The 19,160-nt window shown below is 41.2% G+C and overlaps 1 protein-coding gene across 8 annotated transcripts in view; it reads left to right on the top strand.

Annotated features, from left to right (window-relative positions):
• The window catches only part of TRMT11 (tRNA methyltransferase 11 homolog), a 73,327-nt gene extending 61,167 nt beyond the window's left edge, over positions 1–12,160 (top strand). For all 8 annotated transcript variants that reach the window (XM_082406203.1, XM_082406204.1, XM_082406201.1 and 5 more), the window contains one exon: positions 2,498–12,160. In XM_082406203.1, the coding sequence (XP_082262329.1) occupies positions 2,498–2,629 (132 nt within the window). In that variant the 3' untranslated portion in view covers positions 2,630–12,160. The remainder of the gene's footprint in view (positions 1–2,497) is intronic.
• Positions 12,161–19,160: the final 7,000 nt, after the last annotated feature.

Below are 19,160 nucleotides of genomic sequence, written 5' to 3'. Positions count from 1 at the left end.
TGATCCCTCTTGTACAGAAGAGGAAAGTGAGAAGACATTCAGCAAACGGATGTGCAATTGAATCTCACTCCCAAATGTTAAGGGAAAAGCCTCAGAATTGGGGAAAGTTTGAACTCATTTGGATTTTAGCCAGAATGCTGGAATATTAGATTTGCATTCTAATAAGTTGCATTTGATCCCATTATGGAGAATAGAGAGGGAGCCACAAAGGCAAGGCAACTGGCAGTTTAGAAAAAAAGCAAGGAGAGATGAGGAAGGCTTAAACTATAGTACTGGAGTTATGGATGAAGAGGAGGAGTGGATGTGAGAAATACAGGGTGCAGAATCTAAGATTTTAGATTAATGTGAGAAGAAAAGGGAGAGCGATTTGACCCAGGTTTCTGATTTTGATGACTGGGTGGGGAATGATGCAGAGCTGTGAGAAGTACTGTAGCAGGAGAGATGTCGCTTCTGGACATAGCTTTACACATAACCAAGTAAAGGTATTTCTGCCAGGATTAAGCTAATGTAGTTCAGAAAGTAGGCAAGTTTTCTAGTGATCTTATTTGATATAAGGACAGAATGTAGAACGCCTGGAAGAGCAGATGATGGCAAGTCCCTTCCTTTCCTATGACTCTTCAGTCAGACTTCTGATAAAAGTTGGCATGCACAAGGCAAGGCTAAATGCTGGACCATTGCCCTGTGTTGCTGCTCTCCCAGGTCCGGCCTGGAGACGTGGGCGTTGAGTCCTCCTGTCCAGTCGACAGTACTGCTAGGGTTATGGTATCCCTCAGGCATCCTGTGGCCCTTATATCTCCTTCTAGTATGAAAATTTTGTGTCATTGAAATAATCCTCTTAGTTGCTAGAACTAAGTTAATAGCATTTCTGATCCAGGTCTCTTCCTTTCTGGGAAGCCTTTGTTCATCACATGTTTATTCCCAGAGATACTCCTGCTTCTTGAGTTGAGGAAAGAGTTGCTCTTTTGGGGAAAAAAATCTCATTATGTTATAGTCAAAGGGTGTAGTCCCTGGGTCTGGTAGACCTGTGTTCAAATCCTAGCTCTGTCACTTACCAGCTGTATTATCTTGGGCCTGTACTCTTAAATAACTCCTCATCTGTAGATGGTAATAATAGTGTACTTATCTCTTAGAGCTGATGAGTTTATATTAGCTAGTGCATGTAAAGCATTTAGGATGGTTTTGGCCCATAATAAATACCCCATAAATATGACCTTTCATTTGGTATTCTTTAACTTTTTATCTTTTGGGGATTATATAGCCTGAAGTTAGTAACCATTGGCATGCTTTCACGTGCTTGCAAGAATTTGGAACTGTAGTATACTTAGTGCCATAAAATTTAAATAGCCACTTTTTTTCTTTTTAAATGAATCAGGAAATCTGGGCATGTTTAATAATTTCTTTTTTTGTGTAATTAAAAAAAAACATTCTGGGGCAAAATAGTTTTGGAATAAACAAATCAACCAACATAATTTTATTTTGGCTAAACCTGGGCTTTTATTAATATTAGATATGAGGGAGAGAATGAAAGTATTCATCTCATACAGGAATGAGGAAAAATACAAAAATATTTTGAGGATTGTTATATTGCAGATGTATTTATAGATATCATTTTGATACTGAAACCAGGATAAATAATTAGGGTTCATATTTTCTAATTATGTCTCCTGCCTATTCTCAAAATCACATTAATCCCTGTACATTTGAATATGGATTTACAGAAACGCACGGGAAATGAGATTTTATTTCTAATTAGATTTTTTTTCCACAGCTTAAGGTGGCTAGTGAAATTGGCTGAGAAGCTGATGTCTCAGTGTTGTCTGTCAGTCTTCTTATCCTCAGTTTTCTAAGCTGAAACATGACATTTTATCCCAGGTTAATATTTCCAGTTTCCAATGTCAGTCTAAGCACTAGTCCTCACCTGTCTCTGAAGTCTAAAAGTGTGAAAATCGCTTGTTTATCCTGTGTCTTCATCTACTGAGGTTACTTAAAGTTGCCAGGAATAGTTTATTTCATTAACTGAACGTGCATGTACCCCCAGACAGTTTTACTGATCTGTATGACATCATACAAATGTAATAATTTGTTATTGTACACCATTGGAGTAGAAGCTTCCTTGCTTGATAATTCTTATAGTCAAAGACGGTTTCAGTTTGTGCTGAACTAGGAATCGGAAGATGCAGGTGGTTGTCCCAACTCGAGTTGCCCGGATGATTCTCTTTGCATTCCCTGGGTCTCTGTGTTCCCAGTAAAAGTTTTTGTCTTCTCTGTGCAGAGGACTGTTGTGTGGATCAGATGAGGTGAAGTAAGTGAAAACACTTTGGATACCCAAGCATGATACAGATATAAAGTGGTGGTGTATTTCTTGTTCATGTAATAAAGGAAAACAAATGTGTACCAGAGAGTGAGATTTTCCTTAAAGTAAATGACTGCTTTGGTTGCTGGCTAACGAAAGAAATAACTCAAACATCTTTATTTTCTGTATTTTCCAACCAATCAGAACCGGGACCAGTATTCACATCTGCTGAGTGATCACTTTCTGCCGTACCAAGGTCATAATTCCTTCCGTGAGAAATATTTCAGTGGGGTAACAAAAAGAATTGCCAAGGAAGAAAAATCTAACCAGGAGTGAAAATTAGGATTTTGACAATGGAGAAAGAATAAGGATTTGATAGAACAGACATCTGGATGTGAACTTTCATGTATGATACAGGAAATGTACTGTTTTAAATAATTTTATATAACAAAATAAATGCTATAAAGTCAACTGAACAATTCTTTTAACGTTAGCTTTGTTTTATAGACTATTTTGTTGGATGTGGTCTTTTGAACTTTATATTTATGCTTTCAAGTATTATGGAAATTGAAAACAGTTATATTTTTGGTAATTAATTTACAAATGGTGTTGACTTTTTAAACAGATATCTGCTGGATATGTTATAGGCATTAATAGTGTTTGAGAATTTATTCATTAGGTAGGCTTGTTTAATTTTGTTTTTGATTGTAATTGTTTTACACTGTCACTAATAAAGCTTACTGAGGATTCCTAAAATCGTGTAGTATACGGAGGGGATGTGATGAAGGAAATGAATTTTTATTTATAAATCCCAGACAAGTAAGTAATCACAATGATAATGGTGATGATGAGAAAGGCTAGGACCTGACAACCTAAAAAGATTCCAAACTCCTTAAGGCCTGTCCACATCTGAAGCTCGTCTGTACCTTGGATTTGCTTCTGCATTCCTAAACCTTGACTGTCGGTCAAGTTAACTACCCACAATTTTTGGTTTAGAAAGTAACTGATAGTTAAAAGCAGTAACAACAACACAAATCCTTGATGGTTCCCTAATGGTATTAAGTCTAATCAGAGCTCTTTGAAATAGAAGCTGTATTTTCTTGAAGGAGAAACTTTGCTGAGTCCACATTGTGTCCATCATGAAAATATCTTGTTTGAAAACCACTCTACCCATTAATTCAGGATGCTAATAGCTTTCCTGCTCTCGGTGATCAGTGTACCTCAGCAGGACGACAGTAAACGAATCCTCTCTCTTTAACCAGAGCCTATTTTTATTTATACTATTATTATTATTTTAGTGTTACTGCTGGCTTTTATGGACTCACAACTTGAACGTGCATAGCTTAGGACCTCCAGAAGACCAGTGCTGCCCAAGCCAAGAGAGAGAGCAGGCCATCCGCTTAGTTCTGCCTCCTTTTCTTGTCCTGCAGCTCTGAATTTCAGCAGCAGATCTCAAACATTTCAGTGATTGTTTTGTTTGGGTTTCTGGATGTGATTTGTGGTACACTGGGGAAAATTCAAAAGTATTCAAGGATGATTTATTTTCAGTATTTCTGTTGTAAACTGACTTATTTAAAATTTTTTGAGGTTATATGGGGGGTGAGTTTGAAACTTTGTAGCTGACTAAATTTGGAATGAGATTTTAGCCTTGCCCCATTTTTTGGTTGTCACAAAAATTAGTCCAAATTAGTTCCAAATTAGATCTGGAAAAGTTGCAACATTAATTTTAGTCACTTTGTTCTTAAAAATTATCCAACATTAAAAAAAAATATTTCAAATTATTTCTTATTACCATTAGTGGAGGCCTTCTAATCTTTAATTCTTCATTGTTGTGAGGTTTATTTTCATATATATCAATAAGTTCAGTCTCCCATTCCTGAAATGTCACTGGACTCAGAGTGTGCATTTGTGCAGTTGTTTTAAGGTTGGTACTCAGAAGTGAAAAAGAAACCTGATCACTTTCAACCGATTTTGATTTTAGTGCAGGTAACACGTCCTCTTATTTTAAAAAAAGAGACTTTATTTTCTGGCATCAGGATCTTACTACTTCTGCATAAGTTGGAGAAGATCATTTCTGGGATTGCTTTAGTTTTATGTGTATTCCTCATGCACTTACCAGCAGGAATATCACCTGGCAAAATGCCTACATTTTAGGTAGTCCTGTAGTATGAATTTACAGTGTAATCTGTGAGTGAACCCTAGGTGGTCTGTGGGCTGGCCTATTTAATGTTTATAATATGACAGACTATAATTTTGTTTCTGGCATATATTAAAACATCCGTAAAATACAGACGGTTACGGATGTAACTGTCTTAGTGGTGTTTCATCATAAGTAACCTCCTTCCCATCCATTCTGGTGGATTTTTTTCTTTTTTCTTTTTTTTTGCTGTGATAGCTGGGAAGGAATAGTGGAATAGGAGGTCTTTGGGGTATTTAGCCAAAGTGGCCAACAGATTTAAAAAAGTTTAAAATCTACAAATTTCTAGCCACTTCCTGCCCAAGGTGACCCAGGTCTAGGCCTGTTCGCCACTAACTTCCTTATGACTAATTCTTTAAGTACAGAGATTGAGCAATGAAACATTTTTAAACTGTTTAAACTCTGGGAGGTTAAGTCAGTGTTACCATTATTTCCTTATGGCGGAAACTCACTTAAAATTTGATATACCCTACATATTTAAGAAGAATGGTGATTACAACTAAAGAACTTTATTTCAAGTTTGGTAGGGAAAAGTAGAGTATGAGTTAACATACCAAATGCATCGTACTGAATGTGTTTACATTATTGGATGAAAAATGTGCTTTAAAAGTTTGGGACAGAAACAACTTTTAAGGTAATATGTTTTATACTCTTATAATTAGACAATCAGGGATGACTTTTTTTTTTTAACATCAGGAAATTAGATGTTAAGTTTGTGTTATCTAGATGCCAATATAAGCAAATCTGACTCTTGAATCAAAGGCCTTAGTCCTTTTGGGTTAAGAGAACTAACCCATGCTGGAAATATTATCAAGTATTGCTAATCCAAAGAGATATGTAATAAAACATTATGTGTTGAAAATCAAAGGTGACATTTTTGGGGGGAAATGATCTTTCTACACCATTCTAATCTCCCTCGTAAAACCACAGTGGAACTAAGCTGATGTTCATGGTTCTAATACTAAAGAAGGCACTGGCCCTGCATAAATTCATTAATGGAATATAGGGGTAGAAATGGAGGTTGGTGTTGCTGAGAATATTGATGACCTTATTGTTGATTTGCCTGTTTGACCAAAAGGGAGTAAATTATACCAGAATAAGGACTTTGGCTCTTTTTACAAGAGCATGGGTTTTCTCCATTATAAAGTTATTTAGAAAACTAAACACTTGTAAGAATCTTTCTTTCTTAGAAGGATTGTATTCATAGAATAAGCGAAGTCTACTTTGATTTCCAACTCACCCACTCCCATTTTTCTCAGATATTTATCAAGTAATGTGGTTTGTAATACAAACCAAAAAAAAGAAAAGTGCCTTAATCCAGAACATACACATGGACACAATAACACTAGGCTGATGATGTTTGTACTTTACTAAAACATTGAGATCGTCTCTAAAACAGAGTGGTTTAAGAACATAAGGTCTAGAGTGTAAAGAATTGTAATGGAATGATAAACATATCTGTGATTCTATCTAGCCATAGAATCATGGAGACAGCACATTCCTGGATGTCCTTTGGGCAAACCTGACTCTATTCCCTTAATAGAGGTCTGCCTCAGGATGTTCATATGTTTCACTATGTGGGATAAGCAAGTTGACATTTAGACATAACTGAGGCCAACCTGGAATTTGGCTCTTATCCCTTGCTTTATAAGCCATTGTAGACAGGCTCTTAGGGGGATGGAGGCTAAATTCTCATGGCAGTCTCTTAAGAAGCCTGGGCCATGGAACAAAATAGGCTTAAAAGATGAATGTTAAGATAAGCCAGCTTCACTTTATGTAACTGCTAGCCCTATTTCTTGGGATATTAGGACGTGCTTAGTATATTTTTGTTCTAGAATTTGAATGTTCTTACTAAGATAATTATATCGCCATGATGCCAAACTGAATCACCTAAAAAGGAATCTGCTTTGACCTCTATGACTTTAAAATCTCTCCTTTAATCAAGTCTTCCTGACTTTCTCCTGAGGGCTTATCAGAAGAACTCTATTTTGTCTAACATCCAGCAGTGGAGCTTAGCTGGGCTTATGTGTGAAGTTAGTCAGATTTTTAAAATGGCTGAGGAGAAAATTAAAATTGGAAATGAAATGATACTTGGGTTGGGCTTTGATGGGCTGCCCACGTATTGTATCTAATGTGTTGTACATTTGTGAAGTGGATCAGGATGGTCAGAGCTGGTATTGGTGAGCTTTAAAAATCTGTAAAACCTCTTTAATATCTGTTTATTTATAAATCATGGACTGGAGTATCTCACCACAAGTCTGAGTGCTTCCAGCACAAACAGCAAAACTTCTTTTTGCATTATTTTTCTATAGTTTTTACCTCTTGGGAGACAGTTCTCCATAGATGCCTTGCGTTTCTGTATACCTTACTAAAGGGGGCACTGACCCCCGGCATCGTAGACTGTCTTTTGGTGGAGTGTGAGCACCCCTGAAAGATAAAGATCGTGTCTCCACCTCCTCTGCCTCCTCCCTCTTCTGACTATTATTCTAGCTAATAGTCTGCTAACTATTAGCTGACTACTGGGGTCTTTTCAAAACTGAACACCTGAGCCATCCAACCTGATACTTCCAAAGTGGAGTGGATCAAACAAACTCACAACTACCAAGACAGAAGGGCCCAACAAGCCTCACTTGTCCAATGGAATTGGTATATTCAAGAATGCAGCTGGCTTAGCCCTTGTTGCATCTTGGATTTAGATGAAAAGGTGGCAGCTATCCGCTGCCAAAGTTAAACTTTGGGGAAAGTTTTACCCCCCATTCCACTGCCTGAAACAAAGGGAGTGGCTCAATGGTGTCCTTGATTCATAAAGGTTACATTTAGGGTGGGTTAAAAATACTTTTAGGTTACAATTAGGAGTTTCCTCTAAATGCCTTCTGCCTCGTTCACTGATGGATTGGCCAAACTGAAACCCAGTGGTGTCCAATGGACTGCTGTGGCTGCTCGGACTCAGCGCCAGGTACACAGACCTGAAAATGGAAGTGGTTGGCCTGGTCCATGGGCAGAAAAAGCTACTCTCATAACTCCAGCCAATACCCTCTTTGCTGAGCCTTGTTACATTTTTACTGACTTTTAGGCTGTTGCTAGTGACTACGGTTTGTTCTGTCACTTGGGAAACTACAGATTAGCTGATTAAAGATACCCTTCCTTAGGGGCTACAAATAATGGAAACAGACTGTGGCTGCTGACAGAGCTGTCTGGGTCATTCTCTGATGAGACCAACTAGAATAAAGCTGTTGGTTGGGCTGGCACCACCCAGATTGCCATCATTGTTCCCTGGATCCATCATTGTCCCACACATGGCAGCACATCCACCATTATGTAGACAGGACACAAAGTAAAGGACTATGTTTCTGATGCGGAGTTACCATTTGGTGCCAGACTTGTGACTCCTGCCAAAGGTAGACCTGATTGCCTTGTGGTGAAGGAGACCACATTGCATGGAGTATTGTCCAGCCTGCTTCTGGCCGATTGATTATTTTAGATCTTTGCCCCACTCTCAGAGCTGTTGGCACTTTCTCGGGTTACAGTGTTGTTCTTCAGTTGACTCCAGCCACGTCACTTTGGCCCTTGAGACTAATTTGTGTCACATGTTTGGCTTTCTGGACCATTTGGTATGACAATGGTATTATACCTTTCATTGCAAAAGCCACTCAACCATGGGCTGATAGTCAAGGTATGTGATAGACTTTCCATGCTCCCTACCATCCACAGGCATCTGGAATTTTTGAGCTTTGGAAATTTTCTCTACGTTGTTCTGTGTTTTCTCTGGCAGTCATTTACCAAGCCTTCTCAGAAAGGCTTAGTACATTGCTCCAGAGTGAGCTCTGACTAGTGCAGTGTTTTGTCCTTTGTCAGACACCGAAATCTTTTAATTGGTGGGTTTCAACTCAGAGACAATTGTTGATTAATAGTTTGAGTCTCAGGCTGGGAAAGTTTCCAAAACCAGCACCAAAGAGGGAGCTGTGACAGTCCAGTCCAAAAGGACTCCTCTACCTAGTATGCTTTATTCTTGATGTTGAAGCCGGGAAATCAATATTTCAGCTGATTTATTATCTTTAATTTTCTTCTCTTTACATTTTCCTCTAGATCCCAAAAAATGTAAACAAAAATTGTTTTCTATTTTATTTTAGTGGTAACTGCTTTTCCCTGTAGCAGTTATATGTGCTACTCTATTTTCCCTATTATACGTGTTCTAAGGCTTGCCTGCTGGTGATTGGTTGATGCCAAGGCATAGAAAGAGCATGGTGTGTAGGGGAGCTACATGTGGTTTAGAATCACTGAAGGGTGATGTGTGACCTGGGAATCAACAAAGTAAGGCTAGAGATTATGGCAGGAGGGGTTTCTACCTTGCCTCCCTCTGCTCTGGGGGAGGAAGGGAAGTTACCTCAGGATTTTTAGTGGGAAGGAGATATTATCAGGCTTGGTCTATCACCATCACTCCAGTGGTAGTAGTTCGGAGTGAAGGGAGATACACTAGAAGCTGGGATGTTTGTCAGAAGGTTGTTGCAGTCATCCATCCAGGTTAGAGATGTAAGGATCTCAACTAGAGCAGTGGTAGTAAAGATTGAATGGAGAATATTAAGAAGATGAAATGAGCATGTCCTGGTGATTGACTGGGCACAGGGATGAGTAATGGATGATGTCCAGGGTTCCTACTGGGTGACTGCATGGTTGGCATGACACAAACTGATATAGAAAATAGTGGAAAGAGGATGTGTTTGGGATCGGACAGACATCCTGAACTTGAGAAGCCTATCGAACAGGCACAGAGACCTGCACAGCAGGCTGTTGAGTATTCAAGGCCGAAGCTGGATAGTGATTGCAAACGTGAGGAGCAGAAGATCCCTGCATGAGACAAAGAACTACTGAGTGAAGATACCCCATACAGCGCTAAGGTTCGTTCTGTTGCATTGTCCCCCTGCATGATATGTATGTTTAACAAAGAGAATTGGCACGACCCAATACCCATGAGACTGGATCAGGCAATTCCAAAGTTATTACAAGAAATTTATATTCGAGTTACTAATGAGATGAAATTACTACGTTGTGCTACTAGAAGCTGCAGAGAGCAACACGGGCTTTGGGGTGATGTGCTTCTGTACGACTGGATGGGTGCATGCACTCCATTTGTTGTATACATTAGTGAGCCTCATCGTAGAATTAGAACTTTAAAAACTGATAGGCTGTTGTTAGTTGCCTGTAAGACAAACCTGCTAAAGAAACACAGGCCACTGCTGTTTGAACTCTGGATGTAGAAAAAGAAAAACTCAAGAGTTTTTTTCCTCTTATCCTTTAAAATTAAAAATACTTCCCCTTTCTCTTTTTTAACTAACTATGTAATAACTTTTGGGTAGCAACATAAAAATTAAAGGGTAGGCCAGAATGGGGAAATTTTTAATTAAACTGGGGATTTTGTTTGTTTCTTCGTTATTAAAAAAAGTTGGGCCAAAATCCCAATTTCCCTCTACTCCCTTTTTATATATACTTATGCATTTGGCAGAGTTCATGACAAAACCTCTTCCCAGCTGAGGATGGGCCAAAAGCCTTTTCTGAAGCTCCTACTAATTTGGATTAAACTAACTGGTCGAAAGCTTCACACAAATTCTGCCAGGAAATGTCATAAGATCCCTTGACATTTAATTCTACAAACAGTCTTATCTTTTGGAGCAAAATAGAGAAAAAAATTTATTTTTTGATTTATGCCTTTGTTAGTTTGTTTTCTTTCTTAGTTTTCGGAAAACAGATCAAGAACCTGAAAACAACAGAACTTTGTTTTTGACTCCAGTCTGGCTTCTAAACCCGAAGAGAGGAACTTGCATGATGCTAAGTGGGTTCCTGAGGAAAGAAGGGCAAGATGAGTGCTGTGTAATGAGCAACGCTTCTCGGAGAAGACGTGACACGTTTCCACGAGCTGTGAATGGTCCAGGAGACTCAGTCCTGCAGCAGGTGATGTCACCTAGTGCACCAGAACCAAGGGTTAGACCTCGAAGCCTATCAAGTTGATCTCTGTATACTTTGTTGCCATTCTTAGCAATGAAAAAGACACAGCCCCTGTCCTCAATAAGCTTATAGTCGTGGGGCTACAAGTGGTAGTAAACAAGGAGGTAAGTAGTCAATTCAAATAGTCGCCAGTCTTACCAGAGGGTTAGTCCATGGTGAATGTAAGAGGAGCATTTAACTACTTCGAATAGTGTAGGGTGTATTAACCATGTGTTTCTGATATTTTGACATGTGGGACCTTGCTGATCTTGGAGAGACTACTCCTTCCAGGGCCAGCCAATTCCTAGAGGCGGTAAAGGACTTGCCTGCTAGTGTGTCTCTCATATGCAGACTAAGCAGCTCAGAGCCCATATACCCCTACGTCCTCTCTCAGCCCCTTACACTCTGGGCCACTATTCCCATGTCATAATCACTCAAGGGCCAGATACAGACAATTAGGGACAGACCCTACACCCCAGAGCCCACTGAAACTATTCAAACTAGCCAATCCCAAGCCTGCTTACCCTACTTCACAGTTTGTTCCTGTGGGAACCCCAGCAAAGGCCCTTGCCCACCTTTTCCCCTCACTCCCCTCTGCCTTCTGACCAACCTGTGTGCCCCTGCATGGCAAGACATGCTCTCTTTTGGGAACTTTGAGGAACAAACTATCTTTTCAATGGCAATCATATTCTAATCTGTTGGTCTCAGCTTACTTGAATAATCATAAAATCTACATTTTAAAATATAAGGGGTGGGAGAGGATAACATCTAAGTAGACTCCTGAAGAAGAAGCAGTGCAAGTTGCCAGCTGACGTCAGGTTGTGTGAGGGCGAGAGGGGGATTCCAGGCAGAGGGAAAAGCACATTTGGTTAACAATTCAAGTCGTTCGGATACTTGGAGTTAAACTAAAAGTGTTGGGTGAAGAGAAGAAATGAAGCTGGAGAGGAAATGAGGGCCAGATCATAAAGGACTTACATGCCTTTCTACAGAGTCTGGGCTTGAACGACTGGGAGAAGTTCCTTCCCTACCATGATCGTTCCCTTTATACTGTTGTCAAGGCTCTTTAGGAAGTTTTAGCTTCTTGCAAAATGGCACCCTGTGGCTGAGATGCTTGACTTCCTTGACAAAAGTCCTATGGTGGTGGAGTTTGTGGCTTTGCCACTGCTCTAGGGTCTGTTCCTTTCTTGGTTCTGGGTCTCAGTTAATGACCGCTTAGTGGGGCAAGCCACATACTTAAGGCGGCCTGAAGCAAAGCATTACTACCTGGGAGCCTCAGTTTCTTCATCTTAGGCTCCCAGTTACACTGTGTGAAAGATTTCCCAGCTAAATGCAGCAGAAACCTCCCTGACCCTGACTGACAGACCCTTGCTTCAGAGCCAAGAAACAGTCTTGAGTTGGCCTCCTGCATTGAGGGAGATGCTTTTTATTGGTTTCACTCTTCACGCGGTGCTGATGGTGTAAGCCTGCAGAAGAGCAAGCTGACGAAAATAAAGACTCTTGAGTTGCCGGCTCTTGTTTGTCCTTATTTCCAAGGACAAACACAAACCCTGTCTCCGGGAGCTGCTTCTTCACTCCAAGACAAATGAGCTGTTGAAGTGTCATGATTTTGAAATCCTAGCAATAGACATAAAGGATATTTTATTGATCAGCCTCAAGGAATCTTTCATAAATAAAAAACGGTTTGTGATTCAGACACTGTTCCTTGTTTCAGAGCTTTGCCTTGGGGTCCGTTGTTCTGATGTCTAAGACCTGGAGTGTTCCCTGAAGGAAAATGGTTCGGAACCCCGAGCACTTGTCTTTCCCATCTCCTTGAAGTAGCCTACCCAGTGCATACAGTGTTTTGTTTTGTTTTTTTTTTGAGTCACCGAATTCTGATGACCCTTTAAAAACCCGTCGATAACGAGGATGAGAGGGAGGGCATTTGTTTGTCATCCTTCTTTCCTCTCCAGTCCCCTCCATCATTCCCTTCTTGCTTCTCCTTCAACATTTACTGAATGCCTGATGTATACCAACCATCTTGGACAAAAAGATGATAAAAAGCCTGTTTCTTGGGCTGAGAAGCTATATACATAGTCTTTGGTTAAGCTAATTTTTGTTGCACTGTTAAAAATCATATTCTGAGTTCCAAACTCTGGTACTTTAAAAAAAAACAAGCAAAAATATCAAACACAAAGCTAGACTGTGCCACTTTCAATATAATACTGTTCTCTTGCTGAGGAACTAGTGAGGTTAGGAATGGTGGGGAGATAGGCTGGGAGATAGAGTCAGTCTTAAAAGAATTGAAAATTTTTCTCCTTTAGTGTATATTTCTTTTTTTGGGCTGCACCGTGGGGCATGTGGGACCTTAGTTCCCGGATCAAGGATCAAACCCATACCGCCTGCATTGGGAGCACGGAGTCTTAACCACTGGACTGCCAGGGAAGTCCCTTAGTGTATATTTCTTTTTATCCCTTAACCATTTTCTTTAAATGTTCATGTTTCCGCCTATAAAGCTCTACAATTATCTTTTGCATGCTTCCTCTGTGTTCTATAAAGTTCCACAGTCCTTTAAACATTTTTTTTAATTTGGTGAATAGGCAATAAGTTTACATGGCTTAAGATTCAAAACAGTTTAAAAGGATATACCCGGTGAAAAGTTTCCCTCTCCCCTCTTTCCCTCCCCGTGGGTGCCTCAGCCACCCAGCTCCCTGCCCTGGAGACAACCACTGTCACAGATGGCTTAGCTCAATGTCAAACAACATAGGATAGTCCAAATGTGAAGCCATCATTGCAACACACATGTGGAACATGGGAAGAACAAAGTGTGACCGACCCTTTCCAGTTGGGCCCCAACAAGCGTCTTCCTGCCCGGTGTCGTTTGAGCTAATAGAAAGAGACCGAGTTCGGTTCAGAAGCAAAGGACAGTTTTATTCTTTGATCAGAGACTGGAGAGGTGAGAGCTCGCGCTCTAGAGTCTACACCCTCCCTGACAGGCCGTGATCAGGGCTGCTTTAGAGGGTTCTACTGGCCGGGGGAGGGGCTGGAGCAGAGCTCTCACGGGTCAGGCCCTGGCGCAGGCGCCGCTGTGCTGCTGGGGCTCCGGGTCACGGGGCGGGGTCGGGGGATGGGGTGGGCGGGGTGGGCAGCGTCTCTGCACACGCCCGCCGCCATCTTGAATTGCGGTGTCGAGCGCAGCGCTTCTGCGCAAGGTCGCCGAATGAGGTGTCTGCAAAGCCTTTTGTCACCGGGACCTCTGGTCTGAAGGGCAGGGGCAAGGCCTCTGCACGCGGCACCCTGTGAGCAAGTGAAACTAGACCAAGCACAAAGGAAAAGGAAAAACAAAAGGTTAGACTTTATTACCTGGATTCTATTTTTATTTCCCAGGAATTGTTGATGGGCTTTGCCGGTAACAAAAGAACCAGAAGTGAGAGGGTCCCTCCCAGCACCATCAGGACAGCTCTGACTTAATCTGTGTCTACTTCTCACTGTTAACCTAAAAATAATAATAATGTTTCCTTAGCTATCTCCCTTGGAATGAGAGTCTATTGAGATGATGTGTATAAATGCGTTTTAAAAGATTGTTCTGTAAGGGAAGAGAAAACCCAGAGCCTAAAGCTAAACCCATCAGGCATATTTGTCATGGGAAAGAGTCAAATCCTCCAGGCTATCGTCCAAGAAAGTCTTTCACTTGATTTCAAAACTTCCAATGAGGAGACGTGTAGGGGCTATTGGGCTCAGTAGGGAAAGGTAAAGGATGGATTTATTTCCTGTCAATTTTCAGATTCTTTCTTGAGTCCTCCCATGACCTAGTGGAGGCAGTGCCCTTTCTTAGGTGCATAACTAACCAAAGAATGCGACTCCTTTTGTAGCTGCCTGATCGGCCACCTTTGGGATCAGCTGAGGCTTATTTCCTGGGCTGCTTAATTCCTTTCTGGTTCGTGGAGTGGTTTCCAATCGAGAAAAGATCTGGTCAGGGTTACTTTGAAAAACATGTGGGTTTGGGAGAAAAGATAGATTGCTGGAGGACTGTTTCTTCAGGGTGGATGTCACCATCCTCCCTGAGGCAAGGCGTGCCCTTTACTTGGGAGGAAGTTGTACTTCTGGAAGGAATGCGGACCCGGTGTGCCGTTGAATATGCATGTGTGAAGGGGACTTGGCCTGAGAGCCCGGGCTGGAGCCCTTGTTTATCTACAGAAGATAAGAAGCAGGGACGGAGATAAGGCAGGCTTTGATGTGTGTGTGCCTGCACCTGGCCCCGGAAAGGCTGTGTCTAGTGCAGATAGCAGCTCGGGTAGGCAGCCCACTGAGTCTTGTGTAGTGACAAATAGCCCTGCAGTTATGTGGACGAGACCGGTGTCCTCTGGTCAGTGAATTCTGGTGCCATTTTATCAAAGGATCCCTCAGCTTATGCCCTTCATAGACTTTTTTTTTTTAAAGAGAATTATTAATATGTACATACTCAATAAATGATAAACTTGTTTTGAGCATTAATTTTCCTTTACAAAGCAGCCTAAGCAAAACCCCTGGATGCCTGGGAGAGTGTCCGAGGTTGCAAGACTTTACTGCCCCCTATCTCCCTCTTTACCCTTCTCCGTCCCTCTGTGGCGGGAAATAAAGTTTATTCCACAGGTAACTGTCTGATGGTGTCTGTGGTTTATGTCTTGACTTTCGGGTGCTGGGAATTAAGTCTTATGTGTTAAGTTTTCTTTGAAGTTATTTATCTTCCATATATTAGGGAAAAGTCAGATACTTTTCAAGGAGAGTCTTTTGGTGAATCATATTGGGATATCTGGGTGGACAGACTGTTTCTATTCCTTGCTCTGTTAGGGGATCTCTGGAGAAGTTTAGAGTCCCCACTGATTGGAAGGGATTGGTGGCTTTTTTGGTCAGTGTTGAATATAAATCAGAGCTCTGAACACTGTAATTCTAGGAGAAATCATAGTGACCAGTGAACAAAACAAGCTTGGTTAAAGTTGCTTTAAATGCACAGACACCAGGAGTTTTGTAATGGGTTTGATGATAATTAAAATAGTTAAAATGCTTCTGTGCAGGGAGCAATTAGTCTTCAGGAAAAACACAGAGAATGTGTCATTTACACCACTGTCTTCAGGCAATCAAACCTGCCATCTGTATGTGAGATGGTTTTAGCTTTTTCACAGCAATGGAGCTCAAGGCACATAGGTCAAGCCCTAGTAGCCTAAGAGATTACCTCCTTATGGCCCTGGTTGTCTTCAAAGTCTTTCTACTAGAGCATCTTTGCTAAAGGGCAGGTGAGGATTGAGAGGCTTAGCTGGGCAGCTCCATCTCCCCAGTAGTATTTCAAAAGGATATGGCCAATGCAGATGATGGAGCTGGCTGGATTTTTGTTATCGTGCCTCAGATGGGTCTAGGAGCCTACCTTGGGTATTGAGGTTATTCCCTTCTATGCCTCTGGATGTATTGAGTCCTTGCATCTCTACTGTCTATCAGCACCACTCTATCTCCCTGTTGATGGCCAAAGATGTGGCAGGTAACAGCTCTACTATAAACAGGGTTAGCTACTAGATTTCTAAGTTTCTCTTCACTTTTAAGATTCTGGGCCCAGAAAGATCCCAGAGGTGGTACAAGCCAATCATACATCACACAATTCAGGGTGTTCCTCCCTATTCTCTCAATGTATTTTGGACCAGGGATTGTGTGGCTAAAATGAGTGTCTGTGACAGCTTTTATAAACAGACCAAAAACATGAGTAGTAGGAGAAACAGTTAGGGGATAGAAGGTAGAGGCCAAGCATGAGGAAATTCAGTGAGCTGCAATGCTAATGATAATAATTACTCGAATATACCAAATATTTAATAGGCTGACATTGTAATAAGTGCTTTTTATGGAATATTTCATCTTCATGGCCATTCTATGCCATTTTACAGATGAGGAAACTGAAATTCATGGAGACTAAATGAAGTAAGTGGTTTAACGGTGAATAATGTTAGATTTGAACCTGCATTTGACTGATGACGTCTGTACTTTTGACCATTATGGTCTACCAATAGCTATTAACTCTTTTCTCCTATGGACTGTAGGTTTCTCCAGGATAAGGCCTCTGGCCCATTTATTTTGGTGTTCTCAATACATAATTATATTGTCTGGTTGTATGGAATTAAATCCTGTTCTCAAGAAACTTTTCTCCATTGACATAGAACTGCACATTGTCATGTCCAGAGACAGCTCTGAGAATATATTCAGAAAATTTATCTGGAGGAAAGGAAGGAAAAAAATCATGGTCAATGGAAATGTGAGTGAGAACTGTTTCTGCTGGCCATGATGTTTTCACGAGCCCTCTGCTCACCAGCATTCTAGTGAGAATGAATGGACAAGGACCATCAAGACTCAGAGAAAAATTATATAAACCCTATGGATTTACTTCAAATGCATTGTCACTTTTTACTTTTTGTGAGCAGGTTGTTATTTTCTTCCTTTCTTCATGCTGTAGACCCAACCTAGACCTGGTTGCAAGATTTTTATCATATTTCTTAAATTCAAAACCTTAGGTCAAGAACTCAAATTTTAAAATTGAGGAATTGTTTTCCCCTTAGGGTTAGCTCCTCTGTTACCTACAAGCTCTAAAAATAATGCTTCGCCTCAGAACCTGACATCCGCTGTGTCTGTTTTACTTTTATCTTATCACTGGCTCTCCAGCTCAAGCTGTCCACTGAGGGAAGTGAAATGCCAGAGGGGGTATGTGTGGTGCCCTCACTCTCCTTCAGGCAAGTAAGGCCAAGTGTGCTACAAGAACACTGTTGACTCTGTCTCTACAGAGAGAATAGACCATTCACTCCATGTTCTGTCACTCAGTGCATCTGTGACAAGGTACAGATAAAAGCACCTCACAACATCCGGAGGGTCTGGGTTGGCCCTGCTCACAGGATGTGGCCAGTCACTGCCAGAGGTGAGGACAAGGCCTGGGCTCTGTCCAGCAAGCACACAATAGATTTGTTTCAAAGTTTCCCTTTTTTCTTTTGATCCAGAAATGAATCCCCCAACTCTGATGACAGACAATGCCCCATTTTAAGGGCTGATATAAGTCAGTATATTAGATTTCTGAGTTGAGCAGCATTTTGAGAATGCAACGTAAACCACTGTGGTCTGCTTTTAGATCAGAGGACAAATGGATTGTAGTTTCTGTGCTCAGGGAAAGGGAATCACTTGGTGTCTTAGTCTGTTTGGGCTCCTATAACAGGATAACATAGACTGGGTAGCTTATAAACAACAAATTTATTTCTCACAGTTCTGGAGGCTGAGAAGTTCAAGATCAAAGTGCCAGCAGATTCGGTGTCTGGTGAGAGCCCACTTCCTGTTCATAGATTGTTATATTCTCGCTGTGTCCTCACATGGCAGAAGGGGCAAGGGAGCTCTCTAGGGTCTCTTTCATAAGGGCACTAATCTCATTCGTGAGGCTCCATCCTCGTGACCTAAGCACCTCCCCAAAGCCCCACCTCCTAGTACCCTCACATTTAGGATTAGGATTTCAAAGAATGAATTTGGAAGGGACACAAACATTCAGTCCATTGCACTTATATAAATGAAAAACATAAGACTCACATTCATGGGTAGTTTCAATCTTCTTCCTCACCATATCTTTCTAAAAGTTGCCAAAAGGTAAGTAGCCTCTTGTTACTTGGAAGTGCTGGTGAGTAGCGCAGGGGCTTAATGAAGGACCGCATGATGTGAGATGAGAATCACGGCCACGGCCATGGGGGAGCCGCAAGGTAGGGGGAGGCTCAGCCCTCTGGTGCTTTGCTGTTATCACCCCAGAGCTTGTTAGAAATGCCTGATCACAGGCCCCACGCCAGACCTGCCAAATCAGAATCTGCATCTTAACAAAATCCCCAAGTGATTTATATGGACATTAAAATTTGATAAGCACTGCTCCAAACTCAAAACAAGTTTCCATTAATACCACATATGTAACAACTATTGTCTAATAGCAGAGAAGAAAGATGACTAAAGTCATTAACATAGTTCGTAAACTTTTGTTATCAAGGTTAATTATTTGTTTATTTAAACTAAAATGGCCTACTCTCTCCAAAACCATTTATTATACATCAGTAAATCACAGGCTTCTTTTCTTTTCCCTGCATGCTTCACAATCCTCAGAATGAACCAAGGATCAGTCAGTTCTTTCAGTTGCTGATGCCTGTAACCAGTTCAGTCTGATACTCGAATTTGTTGGTGTCCTTCTTTGCCACCAATAGCCAGTGTGTAGTCATTACACTGTTAGAAGATAATGGCTGTTGTGAACAGCTGTTGGTCTTGCCTGCCCAGAGGCCCATTTCCCTTTTATTTCATAATAACGTCTTCCTCATCAGAGGCCTCCAGATTGGTGGGGCTGTCAATCAAGGTCCTCTCCCCTCCAGTGACCAAGAGAGTTGGTGTGTGACCAAAGCAGGGCCAATCAGGCACTCTCTGATTGTGAGACTGAAGCTCATTTATTCTATCATAAGAGCTGAGAGGACCATTGCTGCCTAGATCCCGGAGTTTCTGGATTACCATCCTGTCTGAGGCTTGACTGTTCAACTTTTTCTTCTGTTGCTATTCCATGTTCTTACAATATAGTCCATTTTTATTTGCCTAAGATAGCCAGAGTTCCTTTCTGTTGATACAAACCAAAGAACTCTGGCTGAGCAAAGGAGTCTAAATATGTTTCATGTTGTGGAAAACCAATTTTGTTTTTAA

The sequence above is a fragment of the Balaenoptera borealis genome (assembly GCF_965194805.1).
Source record: "Balaenoptera borealis genome assembly, chromosome: 9".
In the NCBI taxonomy this organism is placed as follows: domain Eukaryota; kingdom Metazoa; phylum Chordata; class Mammalia; order Artiodactyla; family Balaenopteridae; genus Balaenoptera; species Balaenoptera borealis.
The sequence above is the reverse complement of the archived record's forward strand: the minus strand, read 5'-3'. Positions and strand labels throughout refer to the sequence as shown.